At 40.0% G+C, this 27,204-nt stretch overlaps 1 protein-coding gene across 5 annotated transcripts in view; it reads left to right on the top strand.

The window, feature by feature from the left end:
- Positions 1 to 27,204, top strand: part of mdn1 (midasin AAA ATPase 1) — a 189,269-nt gene that overhangs the window by 11,177 nt on the left and 150,888 nt on the right. For 3 of the 5 annotated variants that reach the window (XM_072553754.1, XM_072553756.1, XM_072553753.1), the window contains exons 5-17: positions 4,081 to 4,273; positions 5,752 to 5,961; positions 6,589 to 6,720; positions 8,278 to 8,381; positions 8,691 to 8,805; positions 9,913 to 10,112; positions 11,493 to 11,574; positions 12,900 to 12,995; positions 17,262 to 17,374; positions 18,386 to 18,534; positions 19,865 to 19,925; positions 24,839 to 25,050; positions 25,878 to 25,981. In XM_072553754.1, coding sequence (XP_072409855.1) covers positions 4,081 to 4,273; positions 5,752 to 5,961; positions 6,589 to 6,720; positions 8,278 to 8,381; positions 8,691 to 8,805; positions 9,913 to 10,112; positions 11,493 to 11,574; positions 12,900 to 12,995; positions 17,262 to 17,374; positions 18,386 to 18,534; positions 19,865 to 19,925; positions 24,839 to 25,050; positions 25,878 to 25,981 — 1,771 coding nt within the window. The remainder of the gene's footprint in view (positions 1 to 4,080; positions 4,274 to 5,751; positions 5,962 to 6,588; positions 6,721 to 8,277; positions 8,382 to 8,690; positions 8,806 to 9,912; positions 10,113 to 11,492; positions 11,575 to 12,899; positions 12,996 to 17,261; positions 17,375 to 18,385; positions 18,535 to 19,864; positions 19,926 to 24,838; positions 25,051 to 25,877; positions 25,982 to 27,204) is intronic. The other 2 variants (XM_072553757.1, XM_072553755.1) reach the window with 1 other exon arrangement.

The raw sequence follows: 27,204 nt of genomic DNA, 5'->3' as shown, positions 1-27,204 counted from the left end.
ACTTGTGTAGGGAGCTTACAGCACAGGAACAGATAAGTGCACAGTTTTTAAATGTAAGTCGACAGTAGTGAGGAGTATGGGTTGTTTCTTGATTGAACGTTTTATTGAAATCTGTGTCTTGATTAAATTTTTAAAATCTGAACCATGAGCACTGCTATTTGGAACAAAAAGACGGTGGTATTTTCTGGGTCTATAGATAGCCTTTAGTACAGTGATATGCTCTTCCTGTCGGATGTGGGAGTTTAGGGAAAGTTTCCATGTTACTGATGATTATGTCTGCAGGAAGTGTGTTTGGTTGCGAATCCTGTCAGATTGCATGGATTGGTTGGAGTGACAGTTAGAGGCAATAAGAATTTTACAAGAGTTGGGGGATTTGATGGATGGCAGTAATAGGAAGGGAGAAAAGCCAGAGACAGGCAGGTAGCTGGGTTAACTCGAGGAGGTGTAGGCAGGTAATACAGGAGTCTTCTGCGGCTGGCCCCATTTCAAACAAGAATGCTGTTTTGGAAAACGTAGGGGATGATGCACTCTGAAATGAATGTAGTATGAACAGCCAAGTTTCTGGTATCAAGACTGGCTTTAATGTAATGAGGAGTATGTTGGGTTCCAAGCAGTTAACTGTCATAGGGGTCTCTATAGTCAGAGGCACAAAGACGTTTCTGTGGCTAGCAGTGAAAAATCAGAATGGTGTGTTGCCTTTCTGGTGCCAGGCCAAGTATATCTCTGAGAGGGTGCAGAATGTTCTCAAAAGAGAGACTAACCAGCTGGAGGTCATTGTACACATTGGAACTAATGACATAGGAAGGGAAAAGGTGATATTCTGAAAGGAGAATGTAGAAAGTTAGGCAGGTATTTAAAAAGAAGGTCCTCAAGGGTAGTAATATCTGGATTGTTCCTGGTGCTTCAAGCTAGTGAGGGTATGAATAGGAGGACGGAACAGATAAATGTGTGGCAGACGAGCTGGTGCAGGGGAGAAGGGTTCACATTTTTGGATCATTGGAATCTCTTCTGGGGTAGAAGGGACCTGCACAAGAAGAAATGGATCGCACCTAAATTGGAAGGGGACTAATATACTGGTATGGAGGTTTGCTAGAGCTGCTTGGGAGGATTTAAACTAGTAAGGGGGGAGGGTGGTGGGCAGTGGGAGGGACTCTAGGAGATAGTGAGGAAAGAGATCAATCTGAGACTAATACAGTTGAGAAATGAAACAAGTCAAACAGTCAGGGCAGGCAGGAACAAAGCAGAGATCAAGGTAGGACTGATAAATTAAGCACCATTTACTTCAATGCAAGAGGTCTAACAGGGAAAGCAGGTGAACTCAGGACGTGGTTAGGAACATGGGACTGGGATATCATAGCAATTACAGAAACATGGCTCAGGGATGGACAGGACTGGCAGCTTAATGTTCCAGGATACAAATGCTACAGGAAGGACAGAAAGGGAGACAAAAGAGGAGGGAGAGTGGTGTTTTTGTTAAGGAATAGCATTATAGCTGTACTGAGGGAGGATATTCCTCTGGTTACATCCAGGGAGGTTATTATGGTGGAACTGAGAAATGGGAAAGGGGTGCTCACTTATTGGGATTGTATTGTAGACCCCGTAATAGTCAGAGGGAAATTGAGAAACAAATTTGTAAGGAGATCTAAATTATCTGTAAGAATAATAGGGTGGTTATGGTAGGGGATTTTAACTTTCCAAACATAGACTGGGACTGTCATAGTGTTAAGGATTCAGATGGAGAGGAATCTAAGTGAGTACAATAACATTTTCTGGTTCATTATGTGGATGTACCTACTAGAGAAGGTGCAAAACTTGACCTACTCTTGGGAAATAAGGCATGGCACATGACTGAGGTGTCAGTGGGGGAGCACTTTGGGTCAACGACCATAATTCTATTAGTTTTAAAACTGTGATGGAAAAGGATAGACCAGATGTAAACGTTGACCTTGTAAATTGGATCAAGGCTAATCTTGATGGTATTAGGCAAGAACTTTCAAAAGCTGATTAGGGGCAGATGTTTGCAGGTAATGGGAAGCCTTCAAAAATGAGATCATGAGAGTACAGAGACGGTATATTCCTGTTAGGGTGAAAGGAAAGGCTGGTAGGTGTAGGAAAGCTGGATGACTAGAGAAATTGAGGTTTTGGTGAAGAAAAAGAAGGAAGCATATGTCGGGTGTAGACCGGAGAGGTCGAGTGAATCCTTAGAAGATTACAAAGGCAGGAGTATACTTGAGAGAAATCAGGAGGGTAGAAAGAGGACTTGAGATAGCTTTTGCAAAGAGGGTGAAGGAGGATCCAAAGGTTTTTATACAAACACATTAAGGACAAAAGGATAACTAGGGAGAGAATAGAGGCCCCCACAGATCAGCAAGGCAGCCGATGTGTGGAGATGCGGGAGATACTAAACAAATATTTTGCATTAGTATTTACTGTGGAGAAGGACATGGAAGATGGAGAATGTAGGGAAGTAAATGGTGACATCTTGAAATATGTCCACATTACAGAGGAGGATGTGCTGGATGTTTTGAAATGCATATGAGTGGTCTAATACTTCTTGTGGTCTTATTAATTCAGATTTTGCTGACTTTTGCCATGTATTTATCAATGTTCTATGTTTAACAAAAGACAGTTTTGTCTGATATAATTTATCCTGAAGTTATAATGCAGTCACAGTAGTGCAAGATGGTAATAATCGGTGCTTCAAATTTACATTATTGAACGCAGGAGGCTTGATTAGCACATTCAGCTGAAGTGCAGATCTTTATTTTTTTGATTTTCTGACACATTTGGACAATAAGTAAAGCTAGCTGTTTTATACTGTCACTATGCCCAGCCACAGATGAGATAGCATCCCATTCATAGAAAATATCTTGATTGAAAAAATTGTTCTGCTTGTTACACAGTGTGATATGGTATATGAATCTGTTTTGTGCTGCCAGTTACATAGACTGTATGGCCTGACAACTGACATATTGCTTGAAACAGCACCTTCTTTCATCTGTTTGCAATAGGGAGAGTACTAATTGTACTTCAAACCAATCTCTGCATTGTGTTGTCGGTTTTACAAGCATAATGTTAAATGTAGATCTGCTATTAGCTGTCAGATGTTGAATTAAATCTGAATAATATCTGCTTAGAATTATGACAGCAATCATCTTAAGTCAGATTCATTTGCACTTGCAAGAAACTACATATTCATGTGCAGGTCACTGCATTCCACAGAAAAGATTAGTATGTCCGGGCAATTTCCTGTTCTGAACTAAAGAAAAGCTTGGATGTCAATAGTTCTCTGATACGTTCGATGTGGCACTGTCTCGGCCAATTGGAGTCGCCTTGCCAAGTAATCAGCACTTCTTTGTCATGTAGTAAAAATTTATTGCTTCCTTTTTAAGTTGGGCGTTCTTGTTTCTGTCTTGAGTGCAAATCAAAAAACACTTTTATAGCATGTCTTTTTTTATTCGCCAGTCATTCTGCAGTTCTGTACTATTAAGTGACTATTCTTGCCAATTCTGGTTTCAGCATTAATTTGGAATTTGTATTGTTGCAGGTCATTAAACTTCATGAATTTTGTTGGGTGGCCTTGATGAAAATTGGTTATTTATTGCAATATGAAACTTGACACTTGACACATGAATCTAAGCAATACTGGTAAATGGGCGGGAACAGTTGTCCACCATAACCGATTATGATAAATTAAAGTTGTGGTCTTATTCATTGAGACTGTTCTGACTTGTAGCTAATCTTGAGTGACTGCTTCTCTGTTGTCATGTAGTGGGAGAACATAATATAGTTAGTTGCTTGTTCTGCACTGTGGACTTTATTTGTGATTTTCTGGAGATAGAATATCAAAGAAAAACATAATGAGTTTCTACCAAAGGATGACAGATGAATTCATGACACACATTCAATATAAATATGGTTTGTATTTGCAGCGACATTGCAATGTAGAACAGGATTCCAGTTTAGAACAACTTTTTTTTATTTTTTATCTTCGTGATTTAATACCCTTACTGATGTGAAGCTTGGATTTGTGATCTGCAATTAATTACTTTTTAAATAAAAATGTATTTTACTTCATAGATTGTTGGAAGAAGCTCTGTCTCTCAATGTGGAAAAGGCTTTGATACTGGCAAATTCGAAGACTGCACTGTGGCAGAAAACAAAACAATTAAAATATACACAAGGGCACATAATGTCTGGAGATTTATCTGAGAATGTTGTGCCTGTATGTGGAGTAGTGTTACCACGGAAACACCTCATCCATCAAGACCAGGTTGAATATTTATTTGAGTTGTATATTTCAAAATAATGGTTTTGGTATCTTTTAATGCCAAGCTGTCTTATTGGACAGACTTTGCACTCCTCTTTGAATTATTAACTTTAATTTTTTTCTCTGCCAACTTAGTCATCCCAATGACTATTATTTATGTCCATTCAGGGTTTCGGAGTCACCTTTGTTGATCAACAGCCAATTACAATACTGACTCTCACATTAGCAGAGTCCACCATTCATTCATTTTTTTGCTTGGACTTTTTTTTCGCTCTATTCTCATCTTTTAAATTCAACCTTGAATATTCTATATACTGTATTAGAATGACATTGGATATTTGTCAATGTAATAACAAAAACAGGTCATTCAGCCCAACCAGTTTGTGCTTCAACTGAGCTTCCTCCTGTTTTGCCTTGCTAAATCAATCATCATAACTGTCTGTACCTTTTTTTTTAACCTTCTTACTGAACTAGCTTTTCCTTAAATGCATCAGTATTATTTGCCTCAATCTCAGAGATTCACATCTCAACATCTGGTGCAAGCGGTTTTTTTCTGAACTCCCTGTTCCACAAGGAGAGTTGCATTTTTGGTAGTTTTTTAATAGTTGTAGCTTTTGTGTGATCCTTAATGACTCTCAAGGTTCATTTTACTTGCATCTTCTCCCTGTATTAGATTTGAAGATTGAGTGGACAAGTGATCTTAAAAATGTGCCTATTTCCCATGACTATGTAAATTCCCATTATTGCCATTTCAGTACTTCAGTTCCATCTCCGTCTATGTGGCCATCTTCAAGGTTTTCATTCTTTCATTTGATGCGAACAGTGTTGGCTAAACCAGCACTTGTTGGCCATCCATACCTCCTGAACTGTTGCTCAAACTGAAAACCGTGATGTAAGCAATTAGAACTATTTCCACTACACACAGCCTCCTTTTGAGGTTCCAAACTGCTCAGGTATTGTCTGTCATGGACAACAGTAAACTCAAACTATATAAGTAAAATGAGTGCACTCTAAATCCAAAATTTACACTGTAGAGTTCATTTTTTAAAAATGCTACTCCTCTCCTATTATCACATTTAAATTCTATTCAGTACAGAATTGAAATTTATGGTTTGTTATGCAGAAACTAATTTTTTTTAAAATTGCATTTGTAATGCTGTTTAGTCCTGCAGATTACTAATCCACATTTTTACTTTAATTGTGGCCTGCTTATAGACAGATTTGAATGAACATTTATGTAAATTGACATTTTTGTAGAACTAGGTAATTGAATGTTCATGAAAGATATCAAAATAATTGTCCTTGATGGCAATGCAGTTGAGTCTGGACTTTCTGAAGTTTTGAGCTTAGACCTTTCTTGATGCAGCAAGTTGACACTGCAACTCCCATGTCTACTGGTCAACTTTGAGTAATTTGTAACTAAACCTTATATTTTTGCAAAGCTATTGCCTTTTATATATTTTTGTTATTCCCCTTCTCAGCTCATCAGTCAGTCCCTTGTGTTAGTAGCCTCCACCTACAATTATCTGCAGAGCTTGGCCATGGCAGTGACATCCCAGAAAGCCGTACTGCTGGAAGGACCAATCGGTTGTGGTAAAACCACTTTGGTCGAACATTTAGCGGCGCTTACAGGTCGACAGAAGCCACCTGACTTTCTCAAAGTACAACTTGGAGACCAGACTGATAGCAAGGTGAGATTTCAGTGAAAAGAGGAGTAGTAATACAGTTTTGTTTCTGCTCCTGGGCCTTTACTGATGCCAGCCTTTTCTCCCCCCCCCCCCCCCCCCCCCCATTATTCTTTGCTTTGCTGAGATTAGCATCCCAGTTTATAAGAATTCATGTGCTCAATTTATCTTGCAGGATAGTCCCGTGCTTTAGCATTGTTTTAACTTAATTTATTTTAAAGTGAAAAAAGATGTTCCCAGCTAAGAGCAAAGTTGTCTTTGCTGGCTAAACAGTTTCCAGCTGAGATTAGGATTCCAGTAATACTCCAGATTATCTGCCTTTGTCTCCCTTTCCCCCCTGTCATTTTGCTTGCTTCCTTTCCCCTTGCCTTACAAAACAACTTTGCATTTGACAGCAGTATCTGACTTCCTCTCATCCACTTAGAATGGAAGTCTCTTCCTGACCACCTCCACATGTTACTGTAAGGTTGCATTTGAAGGTTCCTTCCCAAATGTGTATTTCACTGTGTGTTTTCTTCGCTATGTAATCCAAATTTAATAAGCTAACCTTTTCTGGAGGGGCAGGGAAGTTGCGTCTTTTAAGAATAATGAATTGCTTAAATTCTGAATTGCAGATGTATTTGTATGTTTTAGATGTTGCTGGGAATGTATCGCTGTGCAGATGTTCCAGGGGAGTTTGTTTGGCAGCCGGGATCCTTGACTCAAGCAGTAACCAATGGCTATTGGCTCCTCTTGGAGGACATTGATCATGCACCTTTAGATGTAGTACGTAACCCCTTGAAGCTTTTATCATGGTTTTGACTCAAATGTAAAATTTTGATAAGTATAAATTTGTCCAATTCATGGTGTGCAGTGCAAGGCCATGGTGCTATTAGGTAATTTTCTTTTATTCAGCCTCTTATCTACTGTACAAATGATCAAGGCCCTTCCATTCAGACTGGGCTTCATTGGACTAAAATCTTCCATTAAAAGGAGAGCTAAATTACTCCAGTCACAAATGTTCTTTGGGACCCTGAGTAAGTCCTGACATTATGTATAGTAATAACCCAGGAAATTTAAGCTTCAGATTTATTTTGGTTTTACCCTGCTCCAGTTGCTGTTCATTTCCCTACGACAGGTGCATAAGGCAACCAGAAATACAATGTGGAATCTGTGCACTATGTTACTATTAATTTTTACAGAATGGTTTGGAATTTTGAAACAAATTGAAGAACACAACTTAAACTAAATCAGTTGGCTTGCACAGTCTCACAATGGTGCCCTCTCTTTCTGAAACTGTTGGAAAGTTTTGTGGGGTAGGGCTCTAGTGGTGGAATGTACTGCATACCTGGAGGTGGGGGGGTGCAGGGGGCTGGAGGTGTAAGGCTTGACTGTTTCAGAAGTTGATATGTCTGTTATACAGAAGGCAGACCTTACAGGTGTGTCCTCAGTTCATTTTTCTTTTTTTAAAAATGAGTAGACGTCACTGCAATTGTGCTAGTCTCCTGACCTAGCTCCTCACTGGGACTTGAATGTGCAAATACTCCTGTGTCAAATGGAAAGAAGGTACATAAATCACAATCAGACTTGCGTGCACCCACTGTGCAGCTGACTGGCAGATCTGGGCTATACTGAAGTAAAATTATATAGCATATAGATTGCTCTTCACGTAGTGCCCTCATCAGCTGAAGGTTGTTAATCAAGACTTCTGTCATGATATCATTGAGTTATGAAAGCAGGCAGTAGAGCTTCCTCTGTTAGTACAGGTACTGAACTTGCACTGTCAGCGTAATTCTACATCATCCTCTGGCTGACTGAGTTAACTGGCCTCCTATTATTGATTTTTTTGCTTTTTGTGTAACTCCTCTGTCGGCAGGATCATTCTCATGTCGCATTCTGGGTTAATTGAATGTGGGTATTTCTAGTCCTCCTGGGGCATGATCAAGGCCCTTCCATTCAGAATGGGCTTCACTGGCCTAAAATCTTCCATTAAAAGGAGAGCTAAATTATTCCAATCACAGATGGACCTGGATAGTTTGTGGCGCAAAGCTTAAATCAATCATATATTCTAAACTAATTATTATTTTTGATAAGCTTTTTCTTTTCAATTTGAAGTTTACAAAACAAAGTACAACATAACGGTACAGGTTTCTATAAAAACTTGCCAAAAGGTGCAAATAATGGAAAGTTGCAATGACCTTATCCACTTTTTTAGTAATTGCATGCAAAATGTTTAAAGCTGACAAATAAATACCTAACTTCAGATACCACTTAGTTGCATGTTTATTTGGATATTTTATTTTTCTTCAATCTTTTGACAGTAGTAATGCCTTTCCATTGCAGATATCAGTGCTGATCCCTCTCCTGGAAACTGGTGAACTTCTGATTCCTGGTCAAAGCGATTGCATAAAAGCAGCACCCGGATTCCAATTTTTTGCCACTCGGAGGTTGGCTACCTCACATGATATTGTCCTAATTGTTTGGGAATATCTAGTATACTAGAAGTAAAACAAAAATCCAAAAGTGAAAAATTAAAATATAATGGAAATGTTTTCAACTAGTAGGCTTCACTGCCAAGCTCCATTGACTTGATTGAGTTGGGAGCAAGCAAAAGTGCATTGCTGTGATTTCTTGCTGAAGAAAATCTACTATTAGGAATGGATATTTCATAACAGAAATTAAATTTGTGCTAGGTGCTGTTTTTCTTTCCTCCGCTGTAAGTCATTGAGTTTGTATGTAACTTTTTTTTTCAATAGATTATTCAGCAGCAGCGTTGGTTGGTATAGACAACAAAGCAGTCATGCAACGTTGCTTGATAAACTCTGGACCAAAATCCAATTGGACAACATGAACAGGGCAGAGCTAAAGGAAGTGAGTATGTGGTATATTCATCTACTGCTATGGTTCTATTGAAATTATGCCCTTCTCCCACTTTGAGCACCAGCCCCCCCCCCCCCCCCCCCCCCAAAAAAAAGTCATAACCTCATTCTGGTATTGAGACCAAAATTGTGGCCATAATTCTTAAAACTCTTTTGTGCTTCATTATGTTCTGTTATGCCATATGTGATTTGAAATTCTGTCACTAACTTCATCCTGAAAATTAAAGTCCCTTCATATTAAACATTACTCAATGATTACTCGTTCTGATAGTGTCACTTTCTGAAATCTTTTCACAATTTTACTTGTTTATACAACTTTGCTTGCTGTTTCCCAGACCCTGACTCTGTCTCCAGCTAGTTGATACCTTGCTCCCTGTACCCAAGACTATACAAGTCAGTGCGAGAAACCAGAAGTGGACCCAATGTAAACCCACTGTTAGCTTTTTTTTTGTCTAGTTGGAGGAAATACTAATAATCTTAATTCTTTCTCCAAATTGAAATGTGCAGTTTTTGTAAAACCCGCCAAGTTAGCTCATTGTTGTCTCAACTGTCTTTTTCAACTTCAGTACATTCAATGCTGAAGCTCAATGTAAAAATTTAAAGATCACTTTCTTTCACAATAAGGGCTCATCGCTTTTTAAGGGAGTTTCAGTATTAACAATGCCTGACACTCTGTGAGCAGATATTTGAAAATATAAGCTTACAAAAAGAAATGAGGAAGGGGATAAAATAAATCTTCACATAAACACGAGCCCTTACACAAATGTTTTGACCATGTCTGCGGAGACTTTGGGACAAGTTGTAACAGAATTTTTGATTCCTATTTGTTTTCTGATTGCTATTTAGTTATTTTAGATGGTAAATCTGTTTAAGTACATTGCCTTGGGCTAGATTCTGTTTTGTCTTGGATAAGACCTCTGGATATCAGGCATGTTTCTGTGAAGTAATTTGAATAGTACTATTGATTTATGACAAAGCCAAACATCACCAGATAGCTTCACTGCAGAAGGGAATAGAGGGAAACCAAGCACATCTTTTGATGTGTGTTTGTTTGAATATTGTATTCTTTCGAAATTTATAATTTGTAACTTGTTTACAGGTTTTACTAAATCGGTATCCAAGCCTAGAAATAGTAATAGATCGTCTTTTGGACATTTATTGCCAGTTGACTGGCACGAAACATCAAGGGTCACAGGTCAACTTGGATGGGAATCATGAAAACAAACAACCACCTGTTCAATGTGAAACAAAAATTGATGATAAAGATGTGTGCCTTGAGGGAAGAGGATTATCTTTAAGGTTTGCAACACTTTGTTTTCAGTAGTGACTTGTATTCTATTCTATCTGTGGTGAATGCAATGACATTGAAGAGTGAACTTTTGTCCTAGAGCTGGAAATTTTGATTGCTCTGTTTTATCCCTTCCTTCAGTTACCTTGGCTGAAAGTATTCCACTCCTGACTCATCAAATACTGGATGAGGTATCTGCTAGCTTAGATGGATGGTTTGCATTGCAGAGTGATGCAAACAGAGGGACCCTATAGTTAAAGTCACCACCAGTTGTCTGTTAATGAGAGAGCTGACCTATGATTCTTCCACACCTGTAGCCATTTTATTTTTATAATTATGGTCTGGGATGTACAGCCTGAAGGTCTGATGGAGGCAAATTCGATTGAAGCATTAGATGATTTAGATACCAACAATGTGCAGAACTATTGGGAAAAGTCAGGAGATTGACAACAAGTCAAAAAGCTTACAAGCCGGTATAGACACGTGGGCTGAATGGCCACTTCCTGCATCATAGCAATTCTGAGATAACCCTGAACATTGTTCCATTTTTTTTCGAATTTTCTATCTAGTTCAACATTGAAACTTAATCATCTTTTCAGGTAATGCGGTTCAGTGAAATGCCATTGTTTTAAAATACAGTTTGTCATGTTTTCCCCCTTGATGTCAATGAATCGTGAAATAAGAGTGCCCAAAAAAAAATTTTTAACTACAGAAATTGAGACTGCATCTGATCTATGATTGTTGTGCAATACCCTTTACAAACACTCAAACTCATGAAGTATCCCTGTTGTCTTAACTCTGTTTTCTTAGCTGATGAGGTTGCAGGTGATTCCTTTTTAAGCTTTCTGTACATTTTACCAGATGTGATTCTTTCCATTTTTATCTTTCCCTAAGACACAAAACTACAGAATGAGTCACTTATTCTTTCCACTGAATCTGAAGAGAAACTCCGGTCAGTTTCCATCCCTTCTCCTTGGACTGCAGGAAAACTGGAGAATTCTTTCTAATGAGGAGTTTGTAAACTAACTGCCTTTCTGCTGATGTGACACTTCTGAACTGAAACTTAAAAGAAAAAATATTTTAAAATTGTTTCCACAGAGTGGTTAACAAAAACCAATTTATCTCTACTTTAGACTCCAAAATGATATAACATTTTTAAAAATCACTCCATATAGAGCTTGACCCTGAGCAACAGATCCTAAGTACTTTTGGATGGGTGTGGAAGGTGGGCAGGTGGGGGTTTGTGTTATAAAGACAGGTTATATTTGACAAAGTAAGTCTTTAGCTTAATACTGCATGGTTAATGGTGATGTTTATGATCACTATTGATCATTAATTTAGTGTATATTCTATAATTTCATATTAAATTCTTTAACTTTTTTTGGTTTTAGAGATTTATTGAAATGGTGTGAACGCATCATTGATAATTTTGATTGCACGTCCTCTTCTACAGCTCTTCACATCTTTCGGGAGGTAAGGAGAAAGTGAATTTTTTAACAGATGGATGTGTGAAAGATTGGCAACACCCTTTTTGCACAGTGTGACCTAGTATAGGATCTGGTCTGATGAAAAGACATCAGCCTGAAACGCGAATAATATTTCTTCAGCGAAGCTATCTAACTCCAAACTACTTAAGTTGCTTTTTTTTAATTTCTGATTTCCAGCAACCACTGTTGTTTTCCTATTTTTGCATTTTTTTAAATTTCCCCTAATTCTGATTTCAATCTAAAATGACATTTGTTTAAGTCCTAGATTTTACGGTTACTTGATATCTTTCATGAATTGTCATCATTTTAAGGAGCTATTCACTGCTTTTTTTTGTGGGAGGGCGGGGGGAGGAGGTGGTGGGGAAGTTGGTGAATTGTACGTTCTGATGTCAGTGAAATGAAACCCAGCACCCTCCCAAACCCAAGACCACATCTATCTAGAAGGATAAGGTCAGCAGATACATGGCATCATGACCACCTTCAAGCTTCCTTGCAAACCAGTGATGACACTGATTTGGTAACATATTGCTGAATCTTCAGTGTCATTGAATAAAAATTCAGGAAGTTCTTCTCTCATTTTCTCTCTTGTGGCCCTCGGCCCTCTTCCCCACCCCACCCCACCCCTGCCGTAGCAGGTCAAGAAGATAGCTCATGATCGCCATTTCAAGGGCAACTAGGAATGGGCAATAAATACTGGCCAACCAGGAACATCGATGCCCCATGAGTAAATTTGAATATGAGCTTAAAGTTGTCTATGAGCACAAAATAGTGAATTTTATGTTATGCCCATCTAACTATCTATAACAGACTGGAAAACCTTAGAGTTTTCAATTCTGAACTGATGTGTGATGGATGGTGTTTTGGAGACTGAGATTGGTTATCTGAAGTGGAAATGTAAGTTAAGCTATTACTTAGAATGAAACTGCAAGAGTTGAGGGGGTAAAAAAGGAACACAGTAATAACTTCTAAATTTAGAACTGATCTTTCTCATCAAAACATGCACTGAATTCCAGTTGGACCATGTGGTCATTGAGAAAATGAGAGTGAGTAGCTGTCTGTGTAAATGAATCAATGTGCTGAATAACTCTTCTTATTTCTTATCGTTGAGTCTCTTCTATGTGTTTTTAAGTGAATCCACTAAATAGGGTTATGCGAGTTTGTTGGTGATTTCATAGTAGCAATATGTTAATTGTTTCTGCTGTGTTTGGGAGACATGAAGCTACTTGAGCTTAAAATATTGACAGCATAAAGTGACTGTAGACAAGCATATTTTGGAACATTCTTGAGTACTTAATGTGACTTGTTTTACAGGCGCTGGATTGTTTCACAGCCATGATGTCCAAACGGGGGAGCAGAAAGAAAATGGCTGAAATAATTGGAAGCAAGCTAAACATTTCAAAAGAAAAGGTATGGATTCTTTTTGAGCAGGATTCTCTTATCATTACAAATGTTGTGTATAGGATTAACAGGTAATGACATTTTTATTTATAAACTGATTTTTTTTTTCTCCTTCATTTTGGAGTGACGCATCCTAATTTGACTGAATTGAAAAATCACAACCTTGTTGCAGCGCAGAATGAACCTGCTTGACCTGTAATATATACACTAGCTCTCCAAATGAGCAATTTAATTTTGTCCAATGCTCATTGAAAAATCAACACTTGTAGCTTTAAACAATAGAATTTTAATTTGGCTTTGAAAGTCTCCTTTAAAGTAGTTTCTTTGGTAGTTGCTAGAGCATTAGTTGTACAAACATTTCATTTGGGCAGTTTCTGAAAGAGTGAAATAGATTAGGTTAGTGACAGGATATTTTGACCACAACTGCACACCATATTCCACATGTGGCCTAACCGAAATTGTATACAGCTACAATATGACCTGCCAATTTTTATTCTCTGTGCCCTGATTGATGAAGGCAAGCATGCCTTAGGCCTCCTTGACTACCTTATCCATTGTGATGCCACTTCCAGGGAATTGTGGACCTGTACACCTGAAACCCTCCATGTTGGTGTTACTAAGGTTTCTGCCACTTGCTGCATACTTCCCTCATGCATTATAACTTCCAAAATTCAAGACCTCACATTTGTCTGGATTAAGTTCCATCTGCCATTTCTCTAGTCAAAAGGTGTGCCTTGGAAAAGCACAGCAGGTCAGGAAGCATCTGAGGAGCAGGAGAATCAACATTTCGGACATAAACTCTTCATCAGGAATGTATGGCATTTCTCCAGCCTGTCTATATCCTGCTGTAGCTTTGAGCCATCCTCTTCACTAGTTGCAGCTCCCTCAATTTTTGTGTCATCTGCAAACTTACTAATCAGACCAACTACATGCTCCTACAAACAACAGGGGTTCTAGCACTGATTACTGCCATTGGTCACAGACCCTTCCACAGCTACTGCCTGTTTTCTGTGACCAAGCCAGTTCTGTATCCATCTTACCAGCTCAGCTCAGATCCAATGTGACTTCATCTTTTGTACTAGCCATGAGAGACTTTGTCAAAGGCTTTGCTAAAGTCCATATGGACAATATCTTCTGCCCTCCCCTCATCAATCAGTTGTGACTTTATCAAAAAAACTCAATTGAATTTTTGAGATGTGACCTTCTCTGTACTTTTGCTGCCTGTCATTATTAAATCGATATTTTTTCCAAATGTGAGTAAATCCTATCCCTGAGAATCATAGAATCCCTACATTGTGGAAGCAGGCTATTTGGCTCAACGAGTTCACACCGACACTCTGAAGATTCACCATGTCCTTCTCCTTGGTGAATATCAATGCAGAGTATTCATTAAGGACTTCAGCTACTTCCTCCAGAGCCATGGATAAATTCCCTCTTTGGTCCTTGAATGGACACACTCTTTCCTGAGTTATCCTCTTGCTCCTTATATATGAATACAGTGCCTTGAGATTTTATTTTAATCCTGTTTGCTAAAGACATTTCATGGTCCATTTTAGCCTTTCTAATTCCTTGTTTAAGTTCTGTCTTGCTATAGTTGTATCCTTTGAAGGCTCTGTCTGGCTTCAGTATGCCTCCTTTTTCTTTTGGATGAAGTGCATAATTTCTCTCGTGAACCAAAGCTCCTAAATTTTATACTAATCCTTTCTTTCACAGGAGCAGGCTGATCCTGAACTGTAATCAACTGGCCTCTAATAGATTCCCACATGCCACAAGTGAATTTACCTTCAAATGGCTGCTCCCAAATCTACGTTTCTCAGTTCCTGCCTAATACTAGCTTTCCCCCAGCTTAGTACTTGAGGACTGCACTTATCATTATCCGTATGTAACTCAAAACTTACAGAATTACGGTCAATGTTTCCAAAATACTTAGCCCCCGTACCTACCACCACTACCACCATCACCACCTGATTGGATCTTCCATCACCTGGCTAGGCTCATTCACCAACACCAGCTCTAATATGGCCCCTTCCCTAGTTGGATTACTGATTCAAAAAGCTGTCCCAATCTATATAGGGGAAGTTAAGATCACCCATCACAACAACCATGTAGTTTCACATTATTTCCATAATCTGTTTGGTGGCACAGTGATTCAGTGGTTAGCACCACTACCTCACAGTGCCAGGGACCTGGGTTCGATTGCAGCCTTAGGCAACTGTCTGTGGAGTTTTGCACATTCACTCTGGGTCTGTGTGGGTTTCCTCCGGGTGGTCCAGTTTCTTCCCACAATCCAGAGATGTGCAGGTTAGATGAATCGGCCATGCTAAATTGCCCATCATGTTTAGGGATGTGTAAGTTAGGTGTATTATTGAGGGGTAAATGTAGAGTAATAGGATATGGGAATGGGTCTGGGTGGGTTACTCTTCGGCATGTCAGTGTGGACTTGTTGGACCAAATGACCTGTTTCCACACTGTAGGTATTCAGTGACTCAATGATATCTATTCTTCTGTCACTTGCTGGCTTTTGGGAGGACTGTAGTGCATTCCCATCGAAGTGATCGTATCTTTCCTATTCCTGAAGTCGACCCATGTGACCTTACTGGAATATGCCCTTCACGATGACCTCCCTCAGTACATCTGTGATATTCTCCCTTATCAGTAATTCAATTCCCCAACTCTTTTCCATCCTGTTCTATCTTGCCTGAAGCATTTAAATCCTGGAATGTTAAGCTGTCAGTCTTTTTTTTTCCCCTCTCAATCAAGAATCGAAAACCTAAACATCATAGAGCTAGAATTAATACATAGAACGAAGTTCAACTGCCTCATCTGTCATTTGCTTCACTTTAAAGCAAATACACCTCAGACTGCCAGTCCTGCTGTGCTCAGTAACCTCTCCCCTAACTTTTTTTGCTTTCTCTTACTGGTCTTGGTCTCTGACGACTCCTCCTTTGGCCATTTTACTTGTTAACCCCTCTGCACCCCACGATCCCTCTGTTCCTCTGAGTTTTCTCGTGTCCTGCTATTCATTGAGCATTTCCTTGTCTTGTTACTTCTTCCAAGGTACATTACCTCACACTCACATGAATGGAATTTAACCCTAATATACAATTCTCATCTTTTTTGTTTAGTAACTGTTTACTGTTAAAGTAGTCCTTAACCAGATCCTAACATGAAATGAGAGTTCTGGTCTGTGATCGTAATATAATTTGGCTAAATTGAATGCTGAGTTTGTGAAGTGTGCCTGCTAAACCTTTTTTTTTATCTGGTTTTACAAAACCAAAGGATCTGAGATCAATCATATTGAATAAATTCTAAGTTATGTGCTATTTGACATGTGAAACCAAACTGGACTTATGTAAAAGTGGGAATTGGATGATTGACATTTTGCACTAATTAAATTTGGAACACTTCAGCATATGATAAGGAATTAAGAAGGACAAGAAACTAGTGTGTCTTATCTGTAGTATGTAATTCATTCTGCAGCCATTACTGTGCCCAGTTGTGTAGCAGAAGGGACTGTTCCTGTGAAAATGAAGCTGACACTTCAGATTTTACCTTAAGTCATGAATATTGAATTGTATGTTGCAATCTTTTTCTCGGCCTACTGATTTCAAAACAAAGTGAATCCAGTGTCAAACGGGCTGAAATTCCTACGTACTATATTATTGTCTAACCATGTTATCCATGCTGGATGACCGCAAGAGCAACTCTGTTAGTTCCAGTCACGTGTCCTTTACCTGCGTCTGAGCATGATTTCTCTTCAGGTGCCTCTCTAATTTTGCCTTTAAAAGCCATAATTTGAATCTACCTGTAACATAATCTCGATGATGCTTTCCAGATCCCATCCTGCACTCTTTAAGAAAGCTCTTTCTCACGTCACCTGTGGCTCATTTATTATTTTTATTGATCACTTGTAAATTTCAACCCTTCTACCACCAAGTGGCATCATCTTCTGTATTCATCCATCTGTATGCCCCATCCCTACCCAGTGATTTTGAACGGCTTTGTGAAATCTCGTCTCTGATTTCTTTTAAGAAGATGAAGCTGAACTTTTTCAGTCCATCCATGGAACTGTTCTTGTAAATCTTTTTCTCTTGTTAATACTTCTTTCTGATGCCTTCAGATCTTTCCAATGTGCTGAAGTTGAGTTATTGATTAAACCTACAATGATCACTGTGTCCCCTCCAGTTCTACGTAACAGATATGAAGTGCAGTATTTAAAGTTTGTTGCAATATTGTTTGTCAGAGATGGTGATTTGACGTTACTTTGTTTTGCAGGTGGAGTTCTACTGCCGGATGTATAAACCTGCTGTCGAGTTTACTGAGGTGGAAGCAACTGTAGGACGGGCTGTTCTCCCACGGCAAAGAAGTGATGTCGTCCTGTTGCAGTTGTAAGTACAATATCAAAATTGAATATCTTTAATCCCTCTGTCTTTGGTCAGATTTAGTTTGCTGCTATTACTGTGAAGCCCCATTCAATTTTATTTATGTTAACGGTGTTATATCCAAATGTCTGTTGTCAGAGAAACCACCTCTGACCTTGTCATGCAGTATTTACAGAACTAAGCCACTGGGTGGCACAATAGCTACAAATGACTTTATTTCCTAAGATGCCAGCGAGCTGTTCTGATAATTCAGGTGAATGGCAAAACATTGATATTATTTTGAAGCATGGCAAGTTCTCCCACCTGATATTCTTCTTCCCTCTATGTATATTCATTCCTGGTCCAGCCATATTTCATTTTTAATTTTTCCATCCTTGATTTTCAAATCCCTCCATAGCTTTGCCACTTTGCAGTCTCCGCTATCTCATGAAGCCATGTGTGGTCAGATGTGACACCCTAGGTTATTCCTTAGTCAACCTCTAACACCCCTTCACTTCTTATGGATTCTTTACACTCAAGTGTAAAGGATGAAGCATACGCCCTTTGACCTTCTCACTGCCCAAACGCTCTTCCAAATGAAAGTGAGTTTGTTTTCCTTCTTTCAGTTCACAGTATGTTTCCCTCTACATTGGAGAGACCAAACAGTGTCTCTCTCTCTCTCTCTCTCTCTCTCTCTCTCTCTCTCTCTCTCTCTCTCTCTCTCACACACACATCCCCCCCCTGCTGCTGCCGCCATACCTGTTGAGCTTTCCAGGACTTTTTTTTTTCCCTGTTCTTATTGCCAGTGCTTTTGTGATCTTGTTTGGGACTAGTTGGATTGTGTTTTATATCTGACTTTTCCAAATAATTTTGTTCATGCACTACCAAGTTTAGTTCGAATGCTTAGTACAACTTTATTTAACTATAGTTAAAAGACAATTTATACATGGTAAGTCAACTCCACTTAATAAACTGGTGAGGAATGTCTACAATCTGGATGCTTTGCTTTGTGCATACTGAAATCCTTGCACTTTGTAGGGAAACCCAGACATTTTCAGCAACACGGCCGTCGTCTCTCCTGTTGGAACAACTGGCTGTTTGCCTAAAGAAAAAGGAGCCTGTTTTATTGGTTGGTGAAACAGGAACTGGAAAAACCTCCACTGTTCAGTACCTTGCCAGAATTACAGGTTGGTAGAATGGTATTTGTTGAATGCATTTTGTCTTGCTAATGGAGTTAGTTTCAAAAATGCCACTGTTCAGCACGCCAAGGCACTCAAATGATAATGCTTTGAGTTAACTGATGGATGAGGTGCAACATCTGTCTCCATTCTGTGGGTGATTAACTGTTTTGGGCAGGTTTGCAGCAGGTATTTTTCATTTGGCCTCAAGTGTTCTGGACCATGAAGAAAAGCAAAAGCAAAAGCAAAAGTGGGCGGCACGGTGGCACAGTGGTTAGCACTGCTGCCTCACAGCGCCTGAGACCCGGGTTCAATTCCCGCCTCAGGCGACTGACTGTGTGGAGTTTGCACGTTCTCCCCGTGTCTGCGTGGGTTTCCTCCGGGTGCTCCGGTTTCCTCCCACAGTCCAAAGATGTGCAGGCCAGGTGAATTGGCCATGCTAAATTGCCCATAGTGTTAGGTAAGGGGTAAATGTAGATGTAGGGGTATGGGTGGGTTACGCTTCGGCGGGGCGGTGTGGACTTGTTGGGCCGAAGGGCCTGTTTCCACACTGTAAAGTAATCTAATCTAATCTAATCTAATCAGTCAAGATTCAGAAATTGTGCTTGCTGAAGCTTTTTTTTTCAAAAATAAAAGCTTGGATTGTGGTTGTGCTGAATTCCCCACTTTATTCAGAATCTTCAAACCCTTTTCAATCTTTAATTTGCTCATGAGATGTGGGCATCACCAGCTGGGCCAGCAATTATTGCCAGAGAGCATTTGAGAGTCAGTTACATTGCTGACCAAAGTCTCGTATTGGCCACCCCTAAAGGACATTATAAACTATGTAGTGCATGGTCAGTGCATGGTCTTTTAATTCCGTAAGCAGAAAATTTATTTCCTCACAATTAGTCTCTAATTAATTTTTGAATAGATTTTTGTTTCCACTGATGACGACAAACCATGCTTGAGGGCAGCATTGTGACAATGTGTGAGTAGTCGATGGTTGATTTGTGTTTTTAAATCTGTTTATAGGATGTGAGTATCACTGGCTGCGTCAGCATTTATTGCCATCTAGTTAAGAGTCAAACCATTGCTGTCGGCCTGAAGTTAAACACAGGCTAGAATGGGTAAAAATGGCAGATTTCTTTCCCTGAAGGAAATGAATGAATCAAATTCGTCTATGGTGGTTACTTCATTTGCTTGCTTATGGTTTCAAATTGAATTGAAATTTCACCATCTGCCATGGTGGGTTTCGAATTAGTGTCCCCAGAACCTGAGTCTCTGGATTGCTAGTCCAGTGACCTTACCCATTTGGGGATTTTGTTTTGTGTAAATATTATTGTGTGTTTTGTTTAAGGTCACAAACTGAAGGTCGTAAATATGAACCAACAGAGTGACACAGCAGACTTGCTTGGAGGGTGAGTATTGCTCTTGAGAATTCTGATGGAGAGAAGCTGTTAATTGAAATATCAGTTGAACGTTTACATGACTGTTTCCTGTCTTTATTTGACACGTTTCTTTGCACTTCTTTTTATTAAATAAGAATTATCTTAATGGCCATTCTGACAGATGAGGATAACTGGGTACTGCCTCTCCCACTGAAGGTGGGCAGAGATACCCTTTTTTTTTTAGGCTGTTTGTTGACCCTGTAAGCTAGCTGTCTCAGACTATTGGATGGATTTCAACAGGACATAGTTCACGGGAATGGTCTAAAGAAGAACAGTTCGTTTTTGGTGAAGATGTGGATCTAGATTCTGAAATTTTGTAAAGGATCTATAAGATTTGGTCCAGAGGGCAATTTTTGTTTTTATTTTAGAATGTTGTGAATCCTCTTGGCTGCTTTGAGACAATTTCTTACAGCTATGAAATGTGCGAAGAGTTTTCAGAGCCGGTTGTTGATCTGGATTGGCTAGAATCCATCTTGGAAATGGAAGTTGTTGATAAAAAGAGTTACTTTCTCACCTTTTTATAATTGGAACATTAACAAGTCAAGGAAAGGCCTCCAGAAAAAACTGTTTTCATTGTGACCATGTTAAGTTCATACGGCGTGACAGGTCTATGTGTCTACAGAGTGCTCTCTTCATTTGTTACATAAAATTTGAAAATTTGGATTCTGCACATAATCAGTGAGCAGTTTGACATCTTCATTGATTTGTAGCTGTTGACTCTTTGAATTGGAATCCGTGCTGCTGCCAGTAATTTTAAAATATCCACATTTTCTTCTAACAGAGAAACATTTTTTTCGAAGCCAACAAACATTCGAGTCACAATCCAATGCTGCCAGATATGACATCTCTCCCAGGCAGTACTTAAGACCATAAGACATAGGAGTGGAAGTAAGGCCATTCGGCCCATCGAGTCCACTCCGCCATTCAATCATGGCTGATGCGCATTTCAGCTCCACTTACCAGCGTTCTCCCCGTAGCCCTTAATTCCTCTAGACAACAAGAATCTATCAATCTCGGCCTTGAAGACATTTAGCGTCCCGGCTTCCACTGCACTCCGTGGCAATGAATTCCACAGGCCCACCACTCTCTGGCTGAAGAAATGTCTCCGCATTTCTGTTCTGAAATGACCCCCTCTAATTCTAAGGCTGTGTCCACGGGTCCTAGTCTCCTCGTCTAACGGAAACAATTTCCTAGCATCCACCTTTTCCAAGCCATGTATTATTTTGTACGTCTCTATTAAGTCTCCCCTTAATCTTCTAAACTCCAACGAATACAATCCCAGTATCCTCAGCCGTTCCTCATATGCTAGACCTGTCATTCCAGGGATCATCCGTGTGAATCTCCGCTGGACACGTTCCAGTGCCAGTATGTCCTTCCTGAGGTGTGGGGACCAAAACTGGACACAGTACTCCAAATGGGGCCTAACCAGAGCTTTATAAAGTCTTAGTAGTACATCTCTGCTTTTATATTCCAACCCTCTTGAGATAAGAGACAATATTGCATTCGCTTTCTTAATCACGGACTCAACCTGCATGTTTACCTTTAGAGAATCCTCGACCAACACTCCCAGATCCCTTTGTGCTTTGGCTTTATTAATTTTCACACCATTTAGAAAGTAGTCCATGCTTTTATTCTTTTTGCCAAAGTGCAAGACCTCGCACTTGCTCACGTTAAATTCCATCAGCCATTTCCTGGACCACTCTCCCAACCTGTCGAGATCCTTCTGTAGCCTCCCCACTTCCTCAGTACTACCTGCCTGTCCACCTAACTTCGTATCATCGGCAAACTTCGCTAGAATGTCCCCGGTTCCCTCATCCAAATCATTAATATATAATGCGAACAGCTGTGGCCCCAGCACCGAACCCTGCGGGACACCGTTCGTCACCGGCTGCCATTCTGAAAAAGAACCTTTTATCCCAACTCTCTGCCTTCTGTTAGACAGCCAATCCTCAATCCATCCCAGCAGCTCACCTCGAACACCATGGGCCCTCACCTTGCTCAGCAGCCTCCCGTGTGGCACCTTATCAAAGGCCTTTTGAAAGTCTAGATAGACCACATCCACTGGGTTTCCCTGGTCTAACCTACTTGTTACCTCTTCAAAAAATTCCAACAGGTTTGTCAGGCATGACCTCCCTTTACTAAATCCATGTTGACTTGTTCTAATCAGACTCTGCTCTTCCAAGAATTTAGAAACCTCATCCTTAATGATGGATTCTAGAATTTTACCAACAACCGAAGTTAAGCTGATTGGCCTATAATTTTCCATCTTTTGCCTTGATCCTTTCTTGAACAAGGGGGTTACAACAGCCATCTTCCAATCATCCGGGACCTTTCCTGACTCCGGTGACTCTTGAAAGATCTCAACCAATGCCTCTGCTATTTCCTCAGCCACCTCTCTCAGAACTCTAGGGTGTATCCCATCGGGGCCAGGAGATTTATCAATTTTAAGACTTTTTAACTTTTCTAGCACTATCTCTTTCGTAATGGCAACCATACTCAACTCAGCCCCGTGACACCCTTTAATTTTTGGGATATTACTCATGTCTTCCACTGTGAAAACTGACGCAAAGTACTTGTTAAGTTCTCCTGCTATTTCCTTATCTCCCATCACTAGGCTTCCTGCATCAGTTTGAAGTGGCCCAATGTGTACTTTTGCCTGTCGTTTGTTTCTTATGTACTGAAAGAAACTTTTACTATTATTTCTAATATTACTGGCGAGCCTACCTTCATATTTGATCCTCTCATTTCTTATTACACTCTTTGTTATCCTCTGTTTGCTCTTGTATCCTTCCCAATCTTCTGATTTCCCACTGTTCTTAGCCACTTTATAGGATCTCTCTTTTTCTTTAATACATTTCCTGACTTCCTTTGTCAGCCAAGGTTGTCTAATCCCTCCCCGGTTAATCTTTCTTTTCTTGGGAATGAACCTCTGTACAGTGTCCTCAATTATACCTACAAACTCCTGCCATTTTTGCTCTACTGTCTTCCCGGTTAGCCTCTGCTTCCAGTCTATTTTAGTCAGTTCCTCTCTCATGCCCTCATAATTACCTTTATTCAACTGTAACACCATTACATCCGATTTTGCCTTCTCCCTTTCAAACTCCAGACTGAACTCTACCATATTATGGTCGCTACTTCCTAAGGGTTCCCTTACTTTAAGATCTTTTATAGAGTCTGGTTCATTGGAAAGCACTAGGTCCAGAATAGCCTGCTCTCTTGTGGGCTCTATGACAAGCTGTTCCAAAAAGCCATCCTGTAAGCATTCCATGAATTCCCTTTCTTTAGATCCACTAGCAACATTATTTACCCAGTCCACCTGCATATTGAAGTCTCCCATGATCAATGTAACCTTGCCTTTCTGACATGCCTTCTCTATTTCCCAGTACATGTTGCGTCCCTGGTCCTGACCACTGTTAGGAGGTCTATACACAACTCCAATTATGTTTTTTTTGCCTTTGTGGTTCCTCAATTCCACCCACACAGACTCCACATCATCTGACTCTGTCATTCAATACCATAGATTTAATTTTGTTCTTAACTAACAAGGCAACCCCACCCCCTCTGCCCACCTCTCTGTCTTTTCGATAAGTTGAAAAACCATGGAGGTTTAACTGCCAGTCCTGACCCCCCTGTAACCAAGTCTCTGTGATGCCTACTACATCATAATCATTCACTCTTATCTGTGCCATTAGTTCATCGGCTTTGTTATGAATGCTACGAGCATTCAGGTAAAGTGCCTTAATGCTAACTTCCTTATCATTAGAGATGTTGGAAGTCATATGTCCTAAGTTATCCTTGCTTTTTTCTGCATTCTCAGTCTGCCTCAATTTTAAATCCGCCTGGAAACATGCTATCCTGCTGCTTATCTTTCCATTTACCTCCATACTCCCTGTCGCTTTCACTTTCCCTTCCCCCCCCCCCCCCCCCCCCCCCAACTCAGAAGTTTAAAGTCCTACTGACCACCCTATTTATCCTCTTCGCTAGAACATTGGTACCTGATCGGTTCAGGTGGAGGCCATCCCAACGGTACTTCTAGGATCATGCTGTGCCACTATCCTCACTGATATCATTACTTCACCACTCATTGCACTGTCAAACCCCAGATTCTCTTTTTTGTGTTGCTGAGTCACAAAGATGGCAAAGGATGTTTTGTGTGAAAAGGAGGAGAAAATCATTTGGACTTGATCTCGATCTCAAGCTCTGAAAGCCAACAACTAAACTAGGGATACACTGCAAGTGCTAGATATGCCATTGTATGAAAATAAAATGAGCACAAGTATTAAAATTGCACTTCCTGGTGGCAATCTTTCAGAGAAGGCTTCACTTTTGACCCATTATTGTGGAAATTGCTGACGTGAGGTGAAAAGCCAGTGAGGGAGAGATGAAAATAAACTTCTTCAATAAAATTGAAATTTCAGTATTTATATAACCCTGGTGATATGTTCACAATTCTTGGTATATGCAATTCAAGACGACTTCAGCTCTTTCCAAACCACAATCTCTACCACCTCCAAGAACAAGTGCAGTAGATACAAGGGACCGCCAGCTTCTGCACGTTCCCCTCTGAGTCACACACCATCCTGACTTGGATCAGTGTTGCCATTCCTTCAGTTTCAGTGGGTCAAAATTTTTGGACCTCCTTTCCTAACAGCACTGGGTGTTCCTTCACCCCAAGTAATGCGGCAGTTCATCACCAGGGCAATCAGGACATGTAATAAATGCTGGCAGAGCCACTGTCACCTCCATCTATGAACAAATTTTTTAAAGTGTTTTCAAATGTGGAACGGGGGTGCGGGGGGCAAAAAGAAACATCTGTTACTCAAGTGTCAACAGTGTGGCCATAGTATTTGGTAACTTGACTAACATCTGGGATTTGTATTCAGGTACAAACCTATGGACCGTAAACTACTTATGCTGCCTTTGCGAGAAGCATTTGAAGAGCTTTTTATTCAGACATACTCTAGGAAGCAGAACATTACTTTTTTGGGCCACGTTCAAACGTGTTGTAAACAGAAGCGCTGGCAGGATTTACTCCGTCTGATGCTGCACGTCTATAAAACCGCCATCAATAAAGAGTTAAAGCCTAAGGAAGACAGTGAGAAACTTTTTTAATTATTTTCAAAAAATTAATTTTAAGCTTGTATTTAATTTTTGTTGGATCTTTGGGAGGGAAGAGGAGGACAACTAATCTGGTGGAAGTATGCTTGTCCGTGTTTACTGTAAGGTCTAATTTTAAAACCACAAAGGATGAAAAATACAGAATTATTTCTGGCAGAAACTTTGTTCCATTCAAACTGTAATCCCCCAATCTTTCTTTTTAGTTTGTGTTAAAGTATACCATGGAAAATGGCCTCAACTGGAAGCAAAATTGAACAAAAATTAAAAGTGGATTGAGTTTGTTTTTGTCTGGGTTGGTGCATGTGGATTTGCCATTGAAACTTCTTTTTTGCATACAAGCTAATTGGAAGTGTGAGCTGATAATGCAGCAAGGGCAATGGAGTCCTGGGTGTACAATGGAATAAAGTATCCCATTTACCCATGAGATTAAAGGATTGCAAATTAAACAGGAATATTGAATGATCTGTTCGACGTTCTATCCCATACAAAGCAAAGAGAGAAAAGGTAAGTTTGAATTGAGGAGATATTAGTGCTGAAAATGTGTTGCTGGAAAAGCGCAGCAGATCAGGCAGCATCCAAGGAGCAGGAGAAACGAAGGGCTCATGATCAGCTCTGATCTCCAGCATTTGTAGTCCTCAAATTCTCCTTGAGGAGATATTAGGCAGGAAGAGAAAGCAAGGGGGAGAAAATGGTTCATTTGCTGATTTTTGTGTATGATTCACATTTGCAGAAGCTATTGGAATTAGTTTCTTCAGATTTCCAGATTTCTTGTTGTCTTTCAAACACTGTTATATTTTATCTCAGAAGGCTGGCTGAAAGATAAGTGGGAATTACTTGGTCTGCGCCTGACCCAGGCTCAGCAGCAAATGAAACGAGCTGAATCATCACTGATATTTGCTTTTGTGGAGGTAAGATGTGAAAATGACTGACACCTCATATAATAACTCAATGATTCAACTTCTGGTCTGAACCCGATATTTGCATGAACAAATGAGTGGCATCTGCTATTGATTTAGATGTGCCCTAGCTCAATGGCTTTTCCACAAACCTTTTCTCATCCAGTGGGTGGCACAGTGCCTCAATGGTTAGCACTGCTGCCTCACAGCACCAGGGACCTGGGTGACTGTCTGTGCGGAGTTTGTGCAATCTCCCCGAGTGTGTGTGGGTTTCCTCCCACAGTCCAAAGATATGCAGATTAGATGGATTGGCCATGCTAAAATTGCCCATAGCGTCCAGGGATGTGTAGGCTAGGTGGATTAACCATGGGATATGCAGCATTTCAGAGATCGGATTAAAAAGGTGGGTCGAGGTAGGATGCTATTTGGAGGGGTTAGTGTGGACTCGATGGGCTGAATGTCCTGCTTCCACAGTTGCTGCAAGTTTGAGTTTCAAATGCCCTTCTAAAGGAAACCAATGCATCTCCCATAACCAGTTAAATTGAAGAATTTTTGTTGTCTAGTGCTGAGGCTGAAGCAGGAGCTGCTGTGTTCAAGTAATGAATTGAATGTGATAACATACATATATTAGAGATGAAGAAAAAGTAAGCAAATTAATTTGGTATTTTTGTAAACTCTAAAGTCTGTATAAATGAGACTCTGCTGCCCTGCCAAAAAAAAAAAGAAATTTTGAACAAAGAACAGTTCAGTACAATACTGGAAAATACCCTTCTGCCCAGCAAGCCAGCGCTGACACATCATGCAGTAAAAACCGTTAACCTTTTGCCTCTGTGCTATCCATATCCCTCTATTCCCTATCTATTCATGTATCTGCCAAGATACCTCTTAAGCATTGCTATTTGTTTCTGCTTCTACCACTTCCTCTGACAGCATATTCCAGGCACTCGCCACCCTCTGAAGGGGAAAACAAATCTTGTCTTCCTCACCTCCGTTAAACTTTTATCCTTTTACCTTTTTAAATCTATGTCCCCTTGTACTGTACATTTCTACCCTGGGAACAAGACTCCGAGTATTCACTCTATTTGTGCTCCTCATAATTTTGTAAATATCTATCAGTTCACCCCTCAGCCTCTGACATTCAAGTGAAAATAAGCCTAGTTTGTCCAATTCTCCTCATAGCTCCAAATCAGGCAACATTGCTGTACCCTCTCCACAGCCTCTGTATCCTTTGGGGA

The sequence above is a fragment of the Chiloscyllium punctatum genome, chromosome 3 (genome assembly GCF_047496795.1).
Source record: "Chiloscyllium punctatum isolate Juve2018m chromosome 3, sChiPun1.3, whole genome shotgun sequence".
NCBI classification, from domain to species: domain Eukaryota; kingdom Metazoa; phylum Chordata; class Chondrichthyes; order Orectolobiformes; family Hemiscylliidae; genus Chiloscyllium; species Chiloscyllium punctatum.
The sequence above is the reverse complement of the archived record's forward strand: the minus strand, read 5'-3'. Positions and strand labels throughout refer to the sequence as shown.